The sequence below is a fragment of the Dipodomys ordii genome, unplaced genomic scaffold (assembly GCF_000151885.1).
Source record: "Dipodomys ordii isolate 6190 unplaced genomic scaffold, Dord_2.0 Scaffold51, whole genome shotgun sequence".
Classification (NCBI taxonomy): Eukaryota; Metazoa; Chordata; class Mammalia; order Rodentia; family Heteromyidae; genus Dipodomys; species Dipodomys ordii.
In genome coordinates this window covers 9,082,582-9,106,335 of record NW_012267267.1, presented here as the reverse complement: position 1 = coordinate 9,106,335, position 23,754 = coordinate 9,082,582, and the positions used below count along the sequence as shown (strand labels likewise).

Sequence of the window (23,754 nt, the reverse complement as noted above, 5' to 3'; positions counted from 1 at the left end):
GATCCATTCATCTACTGAGGGGCATCTGGGTTGGTTCCAGATCTTAGCTATAGTAAATAATGCTGCAATAAACATAGTTGTCCTGGTAGCTTTAGTGTGGTCTTGTTTGTAAACATTTGGGTAAATGCCCAAAAGTGAAATTGCTGGGTCATAGGGGAGCTCTATGTGAAGTCTTTTGAGGCACCTCCATACTACTTTCCAAAATGGTTGAACAAGTTTACACTTCTACCAACAATGCAGTAGGGTTCTCTTCTGTCCAAATCCCCTCTAGCATCTGTTGTTATTAGTGTTCTTGATTTTGCCATTCAAACTTGGGTGAGGTGGTATCTTAATGTTGTTTTGATTTGCCTTTCTTTTATGGCAAGGGGAAGTTGAGCATTTCTTCATATGTCTATTGGTCATCCTTCTTTCCTGTTCAGAGAAGTTTCTCTTTAAGTCTTTAGCCCACTTATTTATTGGGCAGTTGTTTCTTTGAGGATTTGTTGTTGGGGGATTTAATTCTTTGAGTTGCAGGTATATTTTAGATATGAGACCCTTGTCCATTGTATGACTAGTGAAGATCTTCTCCCAATCTGTGGGCTTTCTATTGATCTTGCTAGCTATGTCCTTTGCCATGCAGAAGCTCTGCAACTTCATGCAATCCCATTTGTCCAACCTTTCTTTGATTTGTTGTGTTTCTGGGTCTCTATTAAGAAAATTTCAGCCTGTGCCAAGGAGACCTAGGGTTTCTCCTATTCCATCCTGTAATGTTTTCAGAGTGTCTGCTTTGACTCTGAGGTCTTTGATCCATTTGGAGTTGATTCTGGTGCAGAGTGATATATAAGGATCTAGCTTTAGTTTTCTACAAGTAGTTAACCAATTTTGCCTTTTTTTTGCCATAAGTATGCCACCTCATTCTTCAATGAAATAGAAGAAGCAATCCATAAATTTATATGGAACAATAAAAGACCCGAAAAGCAAAAACAATCTTTAGCAGGAAGAATGGTGCTGGAGGATTATCATTACCAAATTTCAAACTCTGCTACAAAGCCATAATAATCAAAACAGCTTGGTACTGGCACAAGAACAGACCTGAGGTCAAATGCAATAGAACTGAAGACCCAGAAATGAACTCACAGACCTATAGCCACCTAATCTTCGATAAGGGAGCTAAAAAAAATAGAAGAAAGACAGCCTCTTCAGTGAATGGTGCCGGAAGAATTGGTTGAACACCTGTATAAAACAAAAGCTATATCCTTATATATCACCCTGCACCAGAAGCAACTCCAAACACAACAAATCAAAGAAAGGTTGGACAAATGAGATGTCATGAAACTTCAGAGCCTTTGCATGGCAAAGGACATAGCTAGCAATATCAATAGAAAGCCCACGGATTGGGAGATCTTCACTAGCCATACAATGGACAAGGGTCTCATATCTAAAATATACTTGGAACTCAAAAACTTAAATCCTCCAAAAACAAATCTTCAAAGAAACAACCACCCAATTAATAAGTGGGCTAAAGACTTAAAGAGAAACTCTTCTGGAGAGGAAATAAGAATGGCCCATAGACACATGAAGAAATGCTTAACTTCTCTAACCAGAAAAGAAATGCAAATCAAAACAACATTGAGATACCACCTCACTCCAGTTAGAACGGCAAAAATCAAGAACTCTAACAACAACAGATGCTGGAGGGGATGTAGCCAAAAGGGAACCTTATTGCATTGTTGGAGGGAGTGTAATCTTGTTCAACTCCTTTGGAAACAGTATGTAGGTTCCTCAAAAGATTGCACATAGAGCTCTCCTATGACCCAGCAATCCCTCTTTTGGGCATTTACCCAAAGGATCACAAACAAAGCCATACTGAATCTACCAGCACATCTATGTATATCACAGCATTATTTACCATAGCTAAGATTTGGAACCAAACCAGATGCCTCTCAGTAGATGAATGGATCAAGAAAATGTGATATATATATATATATATATGAATTATATATATATATATATATATATATATATGAATTCTATGCCTTCACCAGAAAGAATGACATTGCCCCATTTGTTAGGAAATGGAAAGACTTGGAAAAAAATAATATTAAGTGAAGTAAGCCAGGCCCAAAGAAACAGGTCCCATGGTTTCTCTGATTTGCAATAACTAGTATATGTGTAGGACAAGCAGAACAAATCAAAAGTTATGTGCATGTGACCATATAAGATGATGCTAAGCAAAATGAATCCCAAGATGGGGATACAAAGATTTTATCTTTCTTGCTGTTGTTGTTAATATACTTAAAATATACTATGTGATTTTTAAATTTTCTTTTGTATGTTCTTCCCCATGGTATAACCCCTGTTTTCTGGTGCCCTGCATCTTGAATATACATTTTTCTAATTTGGTGAGGGCAAGGGAAATAAGAAAATGCTGAAATAAGGATATAAGTTGACCCATTGTAGCAATGATACATACAAGACACTATGCTGAAAATGAACTTTACAACTTTGTGAGGCCAGGGGAGAGGGAGGAATTGGGGAGGTGAGGAGATAAATGATGGTAGGGGACAAATAAAGGAGGAGGTGACAATGCTCGATAGGAAATGGACTCATTACCTTGCTCATTTAACTATAACCCCTCTGTACAATATCTTTACAATAAAAATATATAGTTAACAATAAACAAATAAATAACAAAAAAATAAATAAATGTCTAGCTAAAATAAAAAATGTTTTTGTTCTTTCGTTTACAACTTTACTTATATTGGTTATTGATTTAATGTGTCACATTTTAACAAAAGGGAAATCAATACTACATTTTACTTTTGCATTTCTCCAAAGTTCTCAATACTAATTTCCTTGATTTGAAATTATTTTTCTTCCTTGTCATACTTTAAATCTTTAAGCTCAAGTCTAAGCACTTAGCCTATCAGTCATTGTAAAATCAAGTCCAGGCTGTGAGTTTATGGACCACTGAGAACCTGGAATTACCCCACTGTTACCATCATGCTCATCAAAGGATCATTTCATATATTCAGGATTCTATATAATTTCCAATGGAGAAAGTTACCTGGTGATACAACATTTTCATGTCATATGATAGACATTTCTCATTAGGATTCAGGAGATCAGCACTTTTCTTTATGTTAGGATTCTTTTTGGTACTGAAGAATCAAGTTTCAAAATATATGTTATAAAAAAACCTCCTCTTGTGGGAGAGAAGGATGTCATTAACCTAGATGCATTGTACTCATGGTCTGATAGATTAACTCCATTGTATAACTACTTAAAGATAATAATATTAAAATAAAAATGAATGCCTAAATAAAAAAATAAGTCTCATTCTTCTGAGATGATTATTTCCAAGTACACGGAGTTGAACAAATTAGTATTATAAATGCCACAGAGAAAATCAAGTGGACTAGTGAAGTGGTTTAAACAGGGGTCAGCTTCATGTGATGTGATTGAGGAAGGTGTGTCTGAGGAGGCATCCTCAGGACAAAGTGAAGTGAATTACAAGGAAGAACAAGGACACAAATATTTGTAGCAAAAGAACTGAAATCAGATGCTGTGGAATAAAGGCTCTAAAAGGGGAACAGATTCATTTTGCTCTGAAGACACTCAAAGAATTCTTGAAGTATTTGAATAAAAGAAAATATATGGACATAAAAATCCCTGCTGATTTGGTTTGCGAACCTCCTTCTATATCTGATGTTTAGGCATTCTGTCCAAATCGAATTTCCAGACCAGCCACACCGAGCACCAGACAGTGTGGTAGGAAGTTCGACAACGCTGCCCAGCAACCTGTCCTGCTATTCACACTCATGCCATTCACCACACTCATCTAGATTCCATCTTGAGGACCAAGGACTACTTCTCAAATCAAATGTTAAACTCCAAGGACTTGTCTTGGGTTTTGTCTCCCTGTGTCGTTCTGTCTCTTTTGCACACTTACATGATATTAGAAGCAAATTTACCAGCCCAGGGAAGGTTTCATATAATTTCAGTTGTCAACAAGTTTGCATTAATTAATTAATTAACTAATTAATTAATTAATTTTGTCAGGCCTTGTGATTGGCCTCAGGGCCTGGGTGCTGTCTCTGAACTTTTTTGCTACCAATTATCACTTGACCACTTGAGCCACAGTTCCACTTCAGCCCTATTGGTGGCGAACTGGAAATAAGATTCATTGGCTTGAACCTTGATCCTCAGCTCTTAGTCTCCAGAGTAACTACCATTATAGGAATGAGCTACTGCACCTGGCTAACTTTTGCCTTTAACCTTGTGAAATACCTTGAAACAGAACCACCCATAATTTGACACTTCAGATATTCTTAAAAAAGAAGCAAGGGAACAAGGAAATAAATGAACACAACAAACCAAGCTAACAAAGCCTTGTTTTTTTAATTTGTCAGCTAACACTGATTTGAACTTTGTCTTCCATCCTCACTTTTCTGACACCTCAAAAAACATAATGAAGAAATCAATTTTGGTATGATAAAAATAGTATCATTGGTTCTAAAACTTTTTCTTATGGATCGTCACTTTCTTTTCAGAAGTTTACTCTTCCCAATTACCACACCTGATCAAGACCTGCCTGTTTCAATGAGTTTTTTTAAAGCAAATGTCCATGTGAGTAATCTAATTTTATGATTCCTTAATATGCTTAGAAGAATAATCATAAAGGAACACTGTAAGACAATGTTCACACTCACTTCTGTATTTAACTGGAAAAAAAAAGATGAGAATCTATACACTTCATAATTTGTTTCCTAATGGACATGCATTTCAATGTATGCTATACCACAATTCTTATTCATATGTTTTTACAATATGCAGATTGTCACACATATAGAATTCAAGACAAAAGAGGAAGGAAAAAATTATGAAAGACTCACTGAAGACTTGGCATACTTTTGGCATCCCAGAGTACTCATTATCTTGCCCATGTAATTGAAACCCCTCTGTATAGTATTTTCACAATAATAAAAAATATATATAATAAAAATTCTAAGTTATCTCTTCTCAGAATATTGATTACAAAACTAAAATTGTTCTTCCTACGACTACATTTTTACTTTTGTTTTCATTGTAATTAAAAAATGAAGCATACAGTTTCACATACATTTAAGATACAGTCGTATTTGTATGAAAAGGTTTCATGTGTGGTAAAAATACAGTTTATTCAAGACAGACTCTTTCTGGAATTCCCATTCTACAGACATAGAAGTAAAATAAATCTCAACAGATGTTATATGTCCGTGTTTCACTCTTTAGATTTTTTTTGATTAGGTATAAAATGAGCACATTAGATTGTAAATAACTTTGAAATGGTTCTTAAATTGTAAAAACTATAGCAGCTACCACAGTTATAAGGGCATAACAGTTTATTGAAGAGGGCTAGAATATATGTCTAGCAGATTTTAGAATGTTTTGTACTTAAAGTGATTTTGCATATTTATGCTACTTATTTTAATTCTAAACTCCTTAGATCCTATAGAATACCCATGTATTAATTTTGAGCATTGTTACTCATTACCCTGTGTTAATCACATATTAATATATAAAGTTAATATTATTATCAATCTGTATCTGATTTTCATTTGTATAAATATTTATATTTAACAATCTATGTTAAAAGTTCTATGTCAGGTATATTTTATATTTCAGATCTAAGGCATTACTTGAAATCACTGTGGATTCTCCTCCATCTATATTCCATGTTTTATCTGTGCCCTAAATGTATGTATTTGGATGAAAGTGATAATTGTTCTTTCCTCTTGGTTTAGCTTTCTTTTAGCCAAGTTGCCACTTTAATCATTCGGGATGCACACAGAAGCACTTGCTGCATTTGCAGAAGATTAACACTGGAACTTTCAGCTGTGTCTCTATCTGTTTATGTTTCCAATCTGGGAAAGGTGCACACAGATACATCACTCAGATCACAGAGCACTGAAATTTGGAGCCGTTCCTTCTCTCTATGCTACTCAACTGCCACCAATGCAGGAAGGTATCAATGGATTGATTCTCTACGAAAGTGTTAGATGGATTCTGTATCAGTGCTGAGGATTACTCTCAAAATCATGTTACTATATTGTAGCAAATACATTTTTATAAACCAACCTGGATTTGAAGGCAATTTGATTGATCGATTAGACATAAGAAGAACAATGAAAGTCAGTCTAGTTTGCTTAGGGGAAGAAAATATCACACGTAAACATTAAGATCAAGTTGGATTCAGGAAAAAATCTAAATCAGGTTGTCTAAATCAGGTTGAAATGTTTGCAAAATTAATCACTATATTGAATATTTTTGGTGATATTGAAGACATGTAAGAAGGTAGTACATACTTTAGTCATCATTATTTAATATATAACATATAAGTGATATTAATTTTTGATTATAAAAATATTCTGTGCAACACAAAATTCTTTTTTTTTTGTTGGTCGTGGGACTTGAACTCTGGGCCTGAGCACTGTCCCCACGCTCTTCAGCTCAAGGCATGAGTGCTCTACCACTTGAGCCACAGTGCCACTTCCTGCAACACAAAATTCTATGATTGAGCATGAATAAAGGAAAGCTAGGTGAAGCTGCATTTTATTAACCATACATTGCGTAATATTTAGAGATCAATCTTTAAAATTCTTTCCATGTTTATAGAAACCACATCTTAAATACACCAGTAAAAATGAACCGTTTGAAAGACTATATAAAAATAGCTGTTTGCTTTTTTACAAGATAACTTTAAGATCTCTTGAAAAAACCTTTTACCTAAAAATGTCTGACATTTTTATTTAAAACTGAAAAATACCATAGTCCACAAATTGATTAGCAGCATTAAATTTTTTTGTGCTGCACCAGGTGAAATTATAAATTTTAGTTATTAAAAATGATAAATCCAAGCTGTGCACTAGTGGCTCAGGCCTATAATCCTATCTACTCAGGAGGCTGAAATCTGAGGATTGCAACTTGAAGCTAACCCAGGCAGGAAAAGTCCGTGAGACTCCTTATCTTCAATTAATCACCAGATAACCAGAAGTGGAGTGGTGGCTCAAAGTGAAAAAGCTCAGGGACAGTGCCCAAGCTCTGAGTTCAAGCCCCATGACCAACAATAAAAAAAATAAAGACAAATTCACAAACTTGAATGCAATAATTTCCTGGCAAGTACTTTCAGCATGAGAATAAACTTGAAGGGCTTTTCCCACTTTTATTTCTTCAACCAGTAGACATTCTTATCCTATATGAATAGCATACAGAATTCTGTATATTTTGACTTTTAGTAGAATTTGTATAGCAGTTTAGGAAAAATGGCAGAACTTCTGAAACAAAAGCTGAATAGCTACTTTTTCTTACTGTTGGAAAAAAAATCACAATTCAAAATTTAGAAAATCCACAAATCACTTACTTTGGTAGAGTTTTCAAGTGATTTTCTCTTAACTCCAAGATCCTCAATTTGACAAGTCTGTGAAAAGAAGTTTTAAAAATTACTTCTTACAATTTCTGTGTAAATGAAGCATTCACGTGGTAAATTGAATTATCATTATCACTATCCAAATATCTCTGCTGAAATTCTTAATATGTTTACAAAGTTTAAGTAAATGTGTAAATTGCTGTGAAGGTGCTTTGACACTGAATCATGACAAACTACTTTTCTCATAATAATATTTCAAAGATAAATAGAAACCTTTATCATTTGACTAATACCTTATAAAATATTCACTATTGCAATTAATTTTATGTGTTTAGTAGATCATTGAGAATACACTAAATGTTGGGAGCTAAGTTCAGTGAAGCATAGCAACACTTTTCTTCAGGGGACTATGAATGGATTTGAAAGGCAAATAGTATAACACAGAAACAAAAAATTAGGGTTTTGTAGCAAGACAGATCTGGATGAAATTTAGGCCTTACCATATTCTATCTCTGTAATAGTATACCAAAATGATCAACAGTGCCAAATCCATGGGGTGAAATATATACACACTCATATATCCTAGTACATCATGCATTTAATATTACAGTTATTACTAATTTCTTTAATTGCACAATGGGAAAGGTGCCATAGAGTACCAGGTTTTACTGACTCAAAACTACATATTTTATGGGATTGTATGAAATTGCAGAGCTTCGGCATGGCAAAGGACATAGCTAAAATATATATATATCTAAAATATACCTGGAACTCAAAAAATTAAATCCTTCAACAACAAATCCTCAAAGAAACAACTGCCCAATAAATAAGTGGGCTAAAGAATTAAAGAGAAACTTCTCTGAAAAGGAAAGAAGGATGGCCAATAGACACATGAAGAAATGAGCCATAAAAGAAATGCACATCAAAACAACATTGAGATATCACCTCACCCCAGTTAGAATGGCAAAAATCAAGAACTCTAACAACAACAGATGCTGGAGGGGATGTGGACAGAAAGGAACCTTACTTCATTGTTGGTGGGAATGTAAACTTGTTCAACCACTTTGGAAAGCAGTATGGAGGTTCCTCAAAAGACTTCACATAGAACTCCCCTATGACCCAGCAATTCCACTTTTGGGCATTAACCCAAATGTTCACAAACAAGACTACACTAAAGCTACCACACGACTGTTTATTGCAGCCTTATTTACCATAGCTAAGATATGGAACCAACCCAGATGCCCCTCAGTAGATGAATGGATCAAGAAAATGTGGTATATATATACAATGGAATTCTATGCCTCCATCAGAAAGAATGATATTGCCCCAGTTGTTAGGAAATGGAAAGACTTGGAAAAAATTATATTAAGTGAAGTAAGCCAGGCCCAAAGAAACATAGGTCCCATGGTTTCCCTTATTTGCAATAACTAGTGTATGTCTAAGACAAGCAGAAAAGGTCAGATAAGTTGATATTAGGCAAAATGAACCCCAAGATATGGACTCAAATGTTTTTTCTTTCTCGCTATTTTTTCTAACGTATTTATAAGATGATTTCTTTGTTGCTTTTATGTCCCTCCCCCACGGCATAACCCCTGTTTTCACTGTATTTGATGTTGATATAATTTGTGGAGGGGTCGGGCAAAAACAAATTGTTTAAATGGGATACAGGTGGACTCATCGCAACAACGAGATGTACAAGTCGTTATGTGGAAAAACGATCTTTACAACTTTGGCCGGGTTTGGGGGGGCGAGGGGTGGTAGATGAGAAGGAGGAGGCAACAATGCTTGATAAGAAATGTACTCATTATCTTGCCCATGTAATTGTAACCCCTCTGTACGGTATTTTCACAATTAAAAAAAACTACACATTTTAAAATTTCTAAAAATAAATACATTTGAAAACTTTTTTCAACTGTTCTGCAGCAATGCTGAAGTTGGATAAAAAAATCACACAAAAAGAGTGAAAGGCTTCTATTATTGGATATCTCCGAAATCCCTGTAGCAATTATTTGTTAATGCTTGTGATGTGGAATATTCTTTTATTTATGTCTACACCAAGCAGAAATTATACTGAAATGAAATTGGCAGAAGAAATGATAATTTAGTACTTGAAATGTACGTGTAGTTTAGGAATGTTTCACTCTTAATTATTTCACCTGTCACGTCCAAGATTTACTGAACTTTTAGGTACTCATCTAGTTTCTCTTACCTTTCCCTTTGTTTGTCTATCAAGTTTCTAATTTATTTCCAACCTTACCACTACATCTGTATATAATAAAGTGATATTGCTCATTAGAATATGAATATTAGTAATTATGAATTGATTTAGTTATTTAGCACATAGATACTTTTGTGCTTCAAATCACAGCAATTGTACTAATATAATGATATCCTAAGACTTTGTTTTAGCTTTTAGGAGTACACAATCTCAGAGGGGAATCTTTAACATCCTCATGTTATACTATCCTAGCTGAAGGTTAAATACTTTTTAGGTATAATAAAAGAAAGCATATCTTGGAAGACAACTTATATGACTTAAATTCTAATTCCCAGTAGTTTTGGTATTAGCATTATGTTTTTTTTCGATTGAGAACTTTTTAATTTTAATTTTTCTTGTAAAAATGTGATGTATAGAGGGGTTACAGCTATGGAAGTCAGATACTGAACACATTTCTTTTTGAACAGTGACACACTGCCCCACATTTTCTCCAAGATTTTTTGCTCCTGACTCCCCTCCCAAGTTATATAGCTCATTTTCACCATCACATCTAGTTAGTATCACTGCTATATTTGTTCACCCATTGTCCTATCATTTGTGTGTTCCCCCTTACCCTCTCCAAAACAGATAAACTTACATCCAAGACAAAAAATTCAGAAGTCAAAACAGCGACAAAGGAGAAATACACACACACACACACACACACACACACACACACACACACAGAGTTATGTTTTTTGTAGGCCCACATCTCATCCTCATTTTAGTACTATTTAAAGAGAATTGACAAAAATTCAAAACAGAAAAGTTTCTTAGAATGTTGATTTAATAATTTATAATTTGCTGCTTCAAAATCATATTGTAGTGTTGTAGTCAGTACAAGAGGAAACACTTTGATTTGTGTGGGTAAACATTAAGGTCTCAATTCATTTATAAATCCAGCAAAGGCTCTTTCAAAAACCTGTGACAGTTAAACCTGCTCAGGAGAGACTGTTCATGGATAATTTAATATTTTTGATCCACAGAAGTACAGGAATCTGGAAAATGCCCATGAGCTTTCAGTTTGTTGACAGTAGTGGATACATGTTAAGTATTTTATTATACCACTGAGTTCATAAAATGCCATCTAATAGCTTCTGTCAATAGACAGGCATTAAATTATGCCTAGTATATTAGTAAAACAATTTCATATATTAGTAAAACAATTTCACAATCATTTGAGAAATCAGTTGAAAATGAAATTAACATTTCTTTAATTTAACCTGTATCTTTTATCCAAAAACATGATCCTATCATATTCCAACTAGAAGATATTGAAACAAAATATGAATGAAAATGTAATTTCCCTGTAGTTTTAATTCAAAGTAACTTGTCTTTTATATCCTACATATGTATACTGGCAACTATTTACGTTGTTAAAATACACCCTTAGACTTAATCATCAGACATAAGATGACTAATTGCTACATGATATTGTATGTATGGATTGTAATATATTTAACCAGTCTCCTAGAGACTGTGTAATTCTAGTTTTTCCACTTTTCAATAACAACAAATTTATTTGTCCACAACACCAGTTGATACTTGACCATGGTGAGAAATATTTCTAACAATGAATAATAAAGGCAGTAGCTGTATTTCCAGGTATTTGAAAGAATATGAAATTATCACTGAGAACACATGCTTTAGTTACGATATCATGTACACCCATCATGTTAATTGTTATTATATTTATTATTTATGGAATAATCCCTTATAATGTGCGTATTGACCATTGCATGTTTTATTAAAAAATCCTTGTGCATTTAATTCACCCATTTCTGCCCTGCATTTTCATCTTCATACTAATATTATAAGAATCATTTACATGAGGAAATATTATTTGATTTTCATACTGAAAATATTTCCTAGTTTATTAATCTATCTTAAATTTTATATTTTCTTATTAATTTTATTTTACAACATTCAGAGTTCACATTTGTCTGTCCACTTGTATTTTGTTATGATTGTATAGAGGCATTTTGCAACCTTAAGCCATAAATATTTTTCTGCATTTTTAAGATCATTTTTTATTGCTTTTTCTATTTAATTCATCAAGAGATTTAAAAAATTATTAATGCTGTAAAGACCTAAAAATAGAAACTTTCATGAATTAACAGTCTTATTGTAGTGTAACTTTACTGGCAGGCTTAATGCAGTATAACTACACACAACTGTGCTCTTTGAAAACTTTGCTTACCCAAGGTGAACTAAGATTGCACAATTTTGTATTTCTTATTCTTACCTTCCAAAATTGGCTGGAAGAAATTCAAGAAAGGCGTCGTTCAGGTAGAGCTGGGTCAGGTTTAGAAGCTGTGTGAATCCATCAGGGAGTCTAAAAAGGAGGCAAAGTTTTAGGATTTATCAGAGTTGCTATAGGAACAGAATAAAACAGTATATCTCTGGGAAGAAAAATAATTCTAATTTTCCTTTGGTTTCACAAAGAGGAAATGCATAGAGGGTATTGTTACAACTTGGAAATTTTGTCTGTTATTAAAACAAATGGTATTTCCCAACCTCCATGCTTCTCTCCTATACTAAGATTGAGATTTATGTCACTACCAAAGTCAGCAACAGCATCTCTTACTACTGGACAAACCTTATCCACACCAGCCAATACTTTTTCTTAATAGACTATTAAGTACATCCTCAAGAATATCTATATATTATACAGTGAGACTTTAAAATCTGTTTCTCTCTTACCATGATGACCAATGTGCCAAATACGGAAAAGGGAAGGTAATGACACTTTGATGTTTTCCTTTTTTCCTTTTGTTTTTCCTCCCCTTCATTCCTTCCTTCCTCCCCTCTTCCTCCTCTTCCTCCTCCTCCTCTGCTCCTCCTCCACCACTTCCTCCTCCTCTTCCTCCTGCTCCTCCTCCTTCCCCTCCCTCGTCCTCCTCCTTCCCCTTCCTTTCATCTTTCCTTCCTTCCTTCCTTCCTTCCTTCCTTCCTTCCTTCTTCCTTCCTTCCTTCCTTCCTTCCTTCCTTCCTTCCTTCCTTCCTTCCTTCCTTCCTTCCTTCCTCTCTCTCTTTCTCTCTTCCTCTCTCTCTTTCTCTCTCTCTCTCTCTTTCTCTTTTTCTTTCTTTCTTTCTTACTGGAGCTTAAACTCAGGGTCTTATATTTTTGCTTGGCTTGTTTGGTCAAGATTGTCATACATGGGCTGGGAAGTTGGCTCAGTGGTAGAGCGCTTGCCTTGCATGCATGAGGCCCTGGGTTCGATTCCTCAGTACCACATAAGCAGGAAAACAAAAAGCTGGAAGTGGTGCTGTGGCTCAAGTGGTAGAGTGCTAGACTTGAGCTGAGGAGCTGAGGGACAGCGCCCAGGCCCAGAGTTCAGGCCCCATGACCAGACCAAAAAAAAAAAAGATTGTCATACTTCCATGTAAGTTACTCTAGACTGGCTTGATGGTCTTTATTTCAGAGATTGAGTCTCATAAGCTTGTCTGCTACAGCTAGCTTTGAAGCTAGCTGTACTCTAGACCTCAGCTTTCTGAGTGGCTAGGACTACAAGTATAAGCCACCAGAGTCTGGTTTTATAATTTCTTTAATATTATGATTCAAATTGATTTACCTCATGTTTATTACAAATAAACAATAACATTCCAAAGACATTTGAATGGAATTATAGACTATAAGAAGCATTAAAATTTGAGAAAATATATTTGAAGGAATTTTAAAAATTAGGTGAAATAGTTATTTAAAAAATTAAATATTTTTTAATAAAATGAATTAATTCAAGGATTCTTCCAGAGATTGTTTTCTGAGAGAAATATTAAGCTTTCTGCAGGTAATTTTATTTAAATATTTTAATACCTTCATCTCTAGTCTAATCCAAGCTATACATTGTTTTATTTATATTTCCTGTTAGCTTTCAAATTTTCTTTCTCCTAAAATTATATCCTCTTTTCTTGAATTTACAACCAAATTATTTAAAAAGTTGCCTGTTCTCACTGCTTTTTTACTACCCTCCAGCCATTGTTTTGAGGATCTATCCCAAGTCTATTACTAAAATGGCACTCATTAAAGTCTCCCATGGCCTCTTAGCTCCCAATCTCATTAGCTCTATGTCTTTTCTATCCCATACTACCTAGCAATAGTTGCTTCTAGCATAGCAAATTTCCAGTTTCTCCTCCTACTCCTGGGCTATTATATCTGAGATTCATTCCAGTTTCTCTTCTTCTGCCTGACCTTTGTTATAAAATGATTTTCTATATATAAAAGATGCTGAATGCTTACATCCAATAGAATGAAGAAATAGGACCAGTATCTCTTGGAGCCTCTCCCTCCTACATCTTTCTTTGACCCCCCTTCCATATTTCTAAACACCGTTAATTATTTTGTTTTTAAAAAAGAAATTTTCTGCCCTAATGTCATTTTTAAAAAAGAAATATGGTGTGTAGTTTTCCATGCTTTTTTTTAAATTGTGAAAATACTGTACAGAGGGGTTACAATTACATAGGCAAGGTAATGAGTACATTTCTTTTTCTTAATTTTTATTTTTTTATTGTGAAAATACTGTACAGAGGGGTTACAATTACATGGGCAAGGTAATGAGTACATTTCTTATCAAGAATTGTTGCCTGCTCCTTTGTTTCCCCTTCTCTTCCCTTCGCATCTCCCAACGCGCCCCCCCACCATTTCCATGCTTTTGAATATCATGCTGGGTCCATTTTCCTTTAACTTTTAGACATTAATTTAAAAGTACTTTCCCCCTCAAATTCACCCACTGTGATATGAACGGCCCTCATTGCATGCTATGCTAGTGTATGAATGTCCCACAATTTATTTCCCATTCTTATTTTTGTGAATCTCACACTTGCATCTAGATTTTTGTTTTGCTATGAGACACATTGCTTCTATGAAGACATAGAAACATAGATCCTAGTATACTTTTACTGAGTCATAGGGAATGTAAGTTTAAATTTATTAGCTTACACGTTTATTTAAAGTACTTCTATCCATTTATAATGAAACTGTCTGTGTCAAAGAACTTTGCTTCCCATGCCATTTTTAATCTTTGCCTTTCTTAGATTTTACTTTTTTTGCCAGTTTTGTAAGTGTAAAATAATAACACATTTTTATCTTTTACTAATATCATCATAGCCATTTTCTTGATTTCTTATGAAAAAATTTCCTGTAAGTTTATTATACCTCTTCTGTAGAAAAATGTGAAGTTATCCTAGCCATTTTCCTATTCTGTAGACCCTCATCTCCTGCTGATCCCAACCTTGTTGTTTTTAACCCCTGAAGGTTTTCTACAGCTGCTAGAGCCTTGCTTGGTTCATTGAGCCACAATTTCCTCAGGATCAGACTCAACTCTCATATAACAGGACTACTGTATAAATACCTAAGATCTTCACCCTGTCTGAGAACTTGATCAATAGTTTGGTGATATTCTTTAAGAGTTTCCTGGGAGCATCTGACTACACTGTCTGTGTTCATTACTGCTTGTGGGAATCCAAACTTGGCACAATTAATATTTCTCTACCAAGTTGTAGCAATTCTTGACATATCCTCAGGACATTGACCTTAATTTGATTATTTCTGCTGCACATATGTTGTTCTAGTTTGTGTTTTGGAGTTGGATTGAGTATGGCTTCACAGAGGATGTTTCCATAAATCTGACTTTATGAGAGAAAAGAAATCAGATAAGAAAGAGAAAGGATGTGAAGTACGGGGGTGTGGAGTGAGAGTTTATGTAATGTAGAGGCAAGATGGTAAATAAATTCAGAGATGAGAAAACTGTATGATACTTTGGAAAATGAAGACTTGAGGAAATCAATAGAGAACAGGATTTCAAAGACCTTGAATGTTCAGCTCAAAGGATTGAGCTTGACTCTAAGAACTAAGAATTGGTGGTAAATTTCCTCTTAACTCAGGAATGAGAAAAGGATGTCTATTCTCTTCCCATCTCTTCAATCTAGTATTAGAATGCCTAGCTACAGCAATAAGACACAATGCAAACACAAAAGGGATCCAAATAGGGAAAGATGAAGTAAAACTCTCCTTCTCTGCAGATGATATGATCTTGTATTTAAAGAATCCCACGGACTCTACTCCCAAATTACTCAAGCTGATTCAAAACTTTGGCAAAGTAGCAGGGTATAAAACTAACCCTCAAAAATCAATGGATTTTCTGTATGCCAACAATGAGAAAAGCATGGCTGAAATCAGGAAAGCAACTCCATTCCTAATAGCCCCACAAAAAATAAAATACCTAGGAATTAACTTAACCAAAGAAGTGAAGGACCTCTATGATGAAAACTTAAAAAACCTGAAAAAGGAACAGAATTTAGAAAGTGGAAAAACCTCCTATGCTCCTGGATTGGAAGGATCAACATCATGAAAATGGCAATACTTCCCAAGGCTATCTACAAATTCAATGTGATACCTACCAATATTCCAACGTCATTCTTCAAGGAAATAGAAGAGGCAATCCAAAAATTTATATGAAACAATAAAAAAAACCCGAATAGAAAAATGATCCTTAACAGAAAGAACAGTGTTGGAGGAATATCAATACCAAATTTCAAACTATATTACAAAGCCATAATAACAAAAACAGCTTGGTACTGGCAAAATGGACCAATGGAATAGAATTAAAAACCCAGAAATGAACCCACAGACCTATAGCCACCTAATCTTCGATAAGGGAGCTAAAAAAATACAATGGAAGAAAGACAGTCTCTTCAGTAAATGGTGCTGGCAAAATTGGTTGATCACTTGTAGAAAACTAAAGTTAGATCCTTAATATCATCCTGCACCAGAATCAACTCCAAATGGATCAAAGACCTCGGAGTCAAAGCAGACATCCTGAAAACATTACAGGACGGAATAGGAGAAACCCTAGGTCTCCTTGGCGCAGGCCGAAATTTTCTTAGTAGAGACCCAGAAACACAACAAATCAAAGAAAGGTTGGACAAATAGGATTGCATGAAATTGCAGAGCTTCTGCATGTTAAAGGACATAGCTAGCAAGATCAATAGAAAGCCCACGGATTGGGAGAAGATTTTCACCAGCCATACAATGGATAAGGGTCTCATATCTAAAATATATCTGGAACTCAAAAAATAAATCCCCCAATAACAAATCCTCAAAGAAACAACTGCCCAAGAAATAAGTGGGCTAAAGATTTACAGAGGAAAGACTGAAGAGGAAAGAAGGATGGCCAATAGACATATGAAGAAATGCTCAACCTCCCTAGCCATAAAAGAAATGCAAAACCAAACAACATTGAGATACCACCTCACTCCAGTTAGAATGGCAAAAATCAAGAACTCTAATAACAGCAGAGCTGGAGTGGATGTGGACAGAAGGGAACCTTACTGCATTGTTGGTGGGAGTGTAAACTTGGTCAACCACTTTGGAAAGTAGTATGGAGGTGCCTCAAAAGACTTCACACAGAGCTCCCCTATGACCCAGCAATCCCACTTTTGGGCATTTACCCAAATGTTTACAAACAAGACCACACTGAAGCTACCAGCACAACTATGTTTATTGAAGCATTATTTACCATAGCTAAGATATGGAACCAACTCAGATGCCCGTTAGTAGATGAATGGCTCAAGAAAATGTGGTATATATACACAATGGAATTCTATGCCTCCATCAGAAAGAATGACATTGATCCATTTGTTAGGAAATGGAAAGACTTGAAGAAATTATATTAAATGAAGTAAGCCAGGCCTCCCAAAACATAGGTCCTATGGTTTCCCTTATTTGCAATAACTAGTATATGTCTGAGACAAGCAGAAATGGTCAGATAAGTTGATGTTAGGTGAAATGAACCTAAAGATATGGACTCAAATGTTTTTTCTTTCTCACTATTTTTTCTAATATATTTATAAGATTATTTCTTTGCTTTGTATGTCCCTCCCCCACAGTATAACCCATGCTTTCACTATATTTGATGTTGGTATAATTTGTGGAGGGGAAGGGCAAAAACAAATTGTTTAAATCGGGATACAGGTGGACCTGCAATGAGATGTACAAGACATTATGTCGAAAAATGAACTTTGCAACTTTGGGGCAGGGGGGATGGTGAGGGAATGGGGGGATTGAAGGGGGGAGAAGATGGGAAGGGATGGTAAGGGGCCACAAAGGAGGAGGCAATAATGCTTGATAAGAAATGCACTCATTACCTTGCTCATGTAATTGTAACCCCTCTGTACGGTATTTTCACAATAAAAATATGTAAAAAAAAGAATCTGTTGCAAATGATATTTTTTTCTTTATGGCTCTTTTGTTTTAAAAGAACCTCTGTGTGGGAACCCCAGAGCCCCAGGAGATTTGATTAGTGTGCAAAGTGTGAATGATACCAGTGAGAAACCCTGGTTGTGTGCTTGCATATCCTGTCTCAGTAACAACACAGGACTATGAGTGTCTGACCTTCTGTAGTAATCCTGTTAAAAGACTGGCAGAATCTCTGCATATATTTATTTTATTGCTTCTTGGTTTCTTGGAATGTGCCCTTTTGGTTACTTGCCACTAATTAAGCTAGCTCCCCTCAAAATCTGAACCTATAAAAGTAGAGGCTGGGGAGACATCTTCAGTTTACTTCTTTTTTTTTGGTCGGTTGCAAGGGCTTGAACTCTGGGCCTGGGCGCTGTCCCTATGCTCTTCAGCTCAAGGCAAGCACTCTACCGCTTGATCCACAGCGCCACTTCCGGTTTTCTAGTAGTTTATTGGAGATGAGAGTCTCACAGTCTTTCCTGCCCGGGCTGGCTATGAACTGTGATCCTCAGAGCTCAGCCTCCAGAGTAGGTTGGATTACAGGCATGAGCCACCGGAGCCTGGCTCTCATCTTCAGTTTAGTCTTGCCTGTTTGCTAACGCATTCCTCACCTTGTGTGTGAAATGAATGGATTTATCACTACATGGGCATATTCTCCATCTGTCACCCCAGAATCTGTTGCTCAGAGCTAGTAGTTCTGAACCTCATATTGCAATAATGATATGAAAAGGGTAAACGTTAAGACGATTTTAATTGAAATTTAACTCTCATCTTGTTTTTATGTCTTTTTGGCCCCCAGAGTTGTTTATAGGAAAGAATTATTCATGACATTAAAAAAGATCAGTACAGGGGCTGGGAAGGTGGCTCGGTGGTAGAGGCTTGCCTTGCATGCATGAGGCCCTGGGTTTGATTCTTCAGCACCACATAAGCAGAAAAACCTGGAGGTGGTGCTGTGGCTCAAGTGGTAAGAAAGCTAATTTTAACATTAAGCTGGTAATTTAAAGTTTTCACAACAGGTTGGGAATGGTGAGGCAAACCTGTAATCCGACTTGGGAAGCTAAGATAGGATGATTAAAAGTTCAAGGCCACCCTGGCACACATAGTGAGACTTACATTAAAACACTGAAAAGGAAACACTATGATTGATTAGTAAAAGAGAATTTTGAAAATGCTTATATTTCTAATTATATGGACAGTCTTGACTATCCAACTTTCCTCAGACACAGTCTACTATGCATGTACCAAGTTTATTGTACTCTTTCTCTTTCTCTTGTTCTTTTATTCCTTTGTTGATTTTGTGGTATTGGGTTTTGGACTCAGGACCTTGGATTTGCTAGCAGGAGCTATAGCACACAAGTCATTCCTGCAGCATTTTGCTCTAGATATTTTTGAGATTAAGAGTTTTGCTTTTCACCCTGAGCAGTATGGGCCATGATCTTCCAATGTACACTTCCTGCCCCAGCTGGGATGACAAGTATATGCCACCGTGTGCCTAGCTATAAGTTGAGATGGGGGTGGCTTATGAACTCTTTACACTACCTGGACTTGAACCACTATCCTCCTAAGATCAGCCTCCTGAGAAGATGGGATTACAAGTATGAGTTGCCATTGCTTGATGGTGATGTACTACTTTTTGTGTGTGTGTGTGGGTCATGGGGTTTGAACTCTGGGCCTGGGCATTATCCCAGAGTTATTCAGCTCAAGGAAAGTGCTCTACCAGTTGAGCCACTGCACCACTTCCAGTTTCCTGGTGTGTAATTGGAGATAAGAGTATCATGAACTTTCCTTTCTGGGGCTGGCTGTGAACCACAATCCTCAGATCTTAGCCTCTTGCCTAGCTAGGATTACAGGTGTGAGCCACCAGCATCTGGCTTCTACTACATCTTGATCAGGGTTCTATTTATTTCCGCTTCTCCATCAATGCTGATGCCATAGGAAAAAATGGTTTATTACATCAAATATTACCAAACTTAACTATAGATTAAAACTGTCACACCGGACTACCAAAAAACAAAGTTTTATATAAAAAATACAAAGTAATTTTCAGCCTTCTTTATAAAACAGATATGCTGATATTTTATACTGGAGTTTCCTTCTTTAAAATATAGAGCTAAAGGCAAATTTATGAATTATATAATATTTGATACCTTTTTATTTTAATTTTTTCATCAATAATTTATTGAATGGTCACTCCGCACTTGTTTCAAACTTAATGTATTTTCTTTTTTCTTACAGGATTCAGTTTATATATTTTTGTAAAAATTTATATTTACGTAAATACATTTTATATAAATTATGATTTATACTATTACTAGCTATTTTCTTTTCTTAGAAAATATAAATTATAAGTTATTTAAGGATAAGGAATCTACTAAACTAGGATTATCCTTTGAAAACAGTAGGCAATAAAAATTGCTTACATATCTTCAAAGTAGATTTTGTCAATAAGTCTACCCAAGAAGATATTCATGTGGGATGCCAGTGGCTCATGATTTTAATCTTAGCTACTCATGATGCTGAGGTCTGGAGGATAAAAATTGGAGGTTATCTCAGGGAAAAAAGACTTCATCTTCAAATGATCAGCATAAAGCTGCCCTGGATATGTTGCTGAAGTGATAGAACAGCTATCTGAGAAAACAAACTGAGCAAATATGAGACCCTGACTTCAAATTCTAGTACTTCCTGAAACAAACAAAACAAACAAAAAATGAAGTAGATATTCCATTTGCCTGTTAACACTGTGCTATGTTTTTGAAGTTCCTGTTAGGGACTGCACACAACGTAGCACTTGAATACATTACACTGAAGTCCAAAGCCAGGGCTTGCATCCTAGTTCTTCTAGTTAATATTCATGCTACTTTTTCAAGTAACTAAACTTTACAAGAGTCAGTTTTCTTATGTGTAAAATAATAATGTTAACATTCTACTTCTCAGACTTTCTGCAATTATTATGTTTTCACTTGAAACAATAATCATGAGGGAGCCAATATTCTACTTCCTTTAGTGTTGCTCTCATTCTAATCTTTCTACATTAGGGTAGAACTCTATTTCAAATAGTCTTATAATTGCTAATTTTCATTTGTGGAATAGGAAAATTACATCTGGCTGCAGATATCCTTGTTTCAACATTTTTATTTCCTTTTTGTATTTGCTTTAAAAATTAAATGAAAACAGCTGAAGCATCTGACCCCTATTAGAACAGTTAACTAGTATAAAAGTAAAGCTTTTGTGTGCTGTGATTAAGAAGCCAATGTAAAACTTCCCACTCTAGCCAGGAAGGCATTTGGTATTTAAGTAATTTTATTTATATAATTTAAAAACATGAAACTAATATAATAATTTGAGAGGACATTGGAAAACAAATAAGAAAATCATTGCACCTCCTTAACATAACCATAATTCCCATTTCATGCATTTCTTATTGTCTATTCATTGTTTCAATATATCTGCAAACTCACATAATTATTTCTCCCTTTGCTTTAAAATTTTGTTTCAATTTTTCTTTATAAACAGTGACATGTTATAATTCATGTTGGGATGCTTTCACAGTTAGAGGGAGCTAATGTTAAATATGCAACATCAAGAAGCATAAATGGAGTTGATCCTAATAAATAGAAATGTGGTAATCATACATGTATGTATCCTTCCTATTCACATTATTGGAGCACCATCACTTGTTAATTACTCATTGTTGAACAATATTGATGTTTTAATATATTCCTTCTTTTCCCTTGGTGCTGGTACTGGATATGAACTTAGGGCCAGGATATTCTCCCTTATTTAGCTATTTTGCTCAAGGCTAGTACTCTACTACTTGGAGCCACATCTCCACATCCAGCCTTTTGCTGTTTAATTGGAGAGAAGAGTTGTAGAATTTTCTGTCCAGGCTAGCTTTGAATTGCAATCCTTAGATCTCATCCTTTTGAATATCTATGATTATAGCTGTGAGCTATCAATACTGGGCTCAAAATATATTCCTTAATTTACAATTTTTGCTTCTTCAGGTATTATTAAGCATAAAGAACATAAACCCAGGAATTTAAAAACCAGCTTCATAGCTGGGCACTGGTGGCTCATGTCTAGTGGAGCCTGGGATCTAAGAATTGCTGTTTGGGGCCAGTCTGGGCAGGTATGTCCAAGGAGATTCATTTTCTTTTTTTTTTTTACATTTAATTTAATGTTATTGTAAAGGTGATGTACAGAGGGGTTAGAGTTACATAAATAAGGTAATGAGTACATCTCCCTATTTTATCCCACTTTCCCTCTCACTCATAAGTCGTAAAGTTCATTTCCAACATAGTGTCTTGTGAGAATCACTGTTGCATTGGTTCACCCTTTGTCCTTTGTCTCATCATTTTGTTATTTCCCTTCCCTTCCCCAAATCAGATAAACATATACACAAGACACAGGGTATCAGAATCAAAACTAGCAACAGCATGGGATAACCAAAGAAAAAAATTGAAGAAAAAAAAGAAGGAAAAAAATAACTTCACAATAGCTCAGCTATGTATATATAACCATATAAAATGATGCTAATTGAAATGAACCCCAATATATGGAAATGAGGTTTTTGTTTTTTTAATCTACTGTGTGAAGTTATTTCTTTTATTCTTTTGTTTATCCCCTGTTACCACTGTTTTTGATTCAGGGAGACTCTTGTTCCAATGAACTACAAGAAAATTGGAAGTGAGGCTGTGGCTCAAAGTGGTAGAGCATCAGCCGTGAGCATCAGGGACAGTACCCAGGCCCTAAGTTCAAGCTCCTAAACCAACCTAAATAAATAAATAAGTAAAAACTGGTTTCATGCATTTCTATCTGTAAAAAGGCAATAATAGTATTTATTTACATAATGTAGCCATTGTAAAAATTAAACTAAAACACTATCCAGAATCCTAAAACATGAAAGGTTCTCAGCAAATGCTGTCCTTTGCTTTTCTCATTGAGAAGTTATTTTTAAGTCTGCTGTGAAAATATTTACCAATGACTTGGTTAAGATATTCAGGCTACACTAAATCTTTTCCCATGTATTATTGAAGAGTTTACATTCTAACTTTTACCTTCTATTTCTCATAATATTTCATAAATTCCTTCGGGCAAAGAAAGTAACAAAAGCAATAGAAAAAAATCAATAGAACCAAGTCTAGTTTCATAAAGAGATTAATAAAATTGATAAATCTCAAGTCAGAGTAATCAAGCAAAAATTGAATTAGAGACCATCATTAGATATGTAGAAATGTACACATTAAGAAGCCATTAAAGAAGTTTTACAAAAAATAATAGGCCAATAAGGTTAAAAATTTTGTAATGAATATACAAATTCATGCAACCCCCAAGATATTACTTTATATTACTTAAGAAGTAATAGGTAATTTAGTAATCAAGGAAATTTAAATCATAATAAAAACATTACAACAATGAAAATTCCAAGCCCAAAATGTCTGAAAATGTCTAATTCAACAAAAAATGTTATAAAGAAATAATATCACATTTTCTATAAATTTTACAGAAAATAGAACATTTTCCAACTCATTTTTGACACCAATTTTACCCTAATACCAAAATTAGATAAAGAAATTACAAGAAAAGGAACTTCAGACTAATATGCCTGATGGTTATAGATGAGGAATTATCAATGAATATTACCAAATCAGAATAATCCATTTGTAAGAAAATAATACTTCATGGGTAAATGTAATTTGTCCATCAGTTGCAAAATTGAATCGACATAAAATATCAATCAGTGTAAGTCACCATATGATGAAAACACTCATTCAAGTAAGTTATTAAAATAACTTTGACAAAATTTAATCCTCACTGACAATAAGTACTCTCAGTGAGGCAAATCATAGTGTGACAAACACAACCTAAGGTGGA

General features: G+C 34.9%; 1 protein-coding gene across 1 annotated transcript in view; it reads right to left on the bottom strand.

Annotated features, from left to right (window-relative positions):
* Lrrc7 (leucine rich repeat containing 7) overlaps nucleotides 1-23,754 on the bottom strand; it is a 284,370-nt gene that overhangs the window by 217,911 nt on the left and 42,705 nt on the right. The window contains exons 4-5 of the mRNA XM_013020506.1: nucleotides 11,890-11,979; nucleotides 7,382-7,438 (exon numbers count right to left, since the gene is read on the bottom strand). Coding sequence (XP_012875960.1) covers nucleotides 7,382-7,438; nucleotides 11,890-11,979 — 147 coding nt within the window. The remainder of the gene's footprint in view (nucleotides 1-7,381; nucleotides 7,439-11,889; nucleotides 11,980-23,754) is intronic.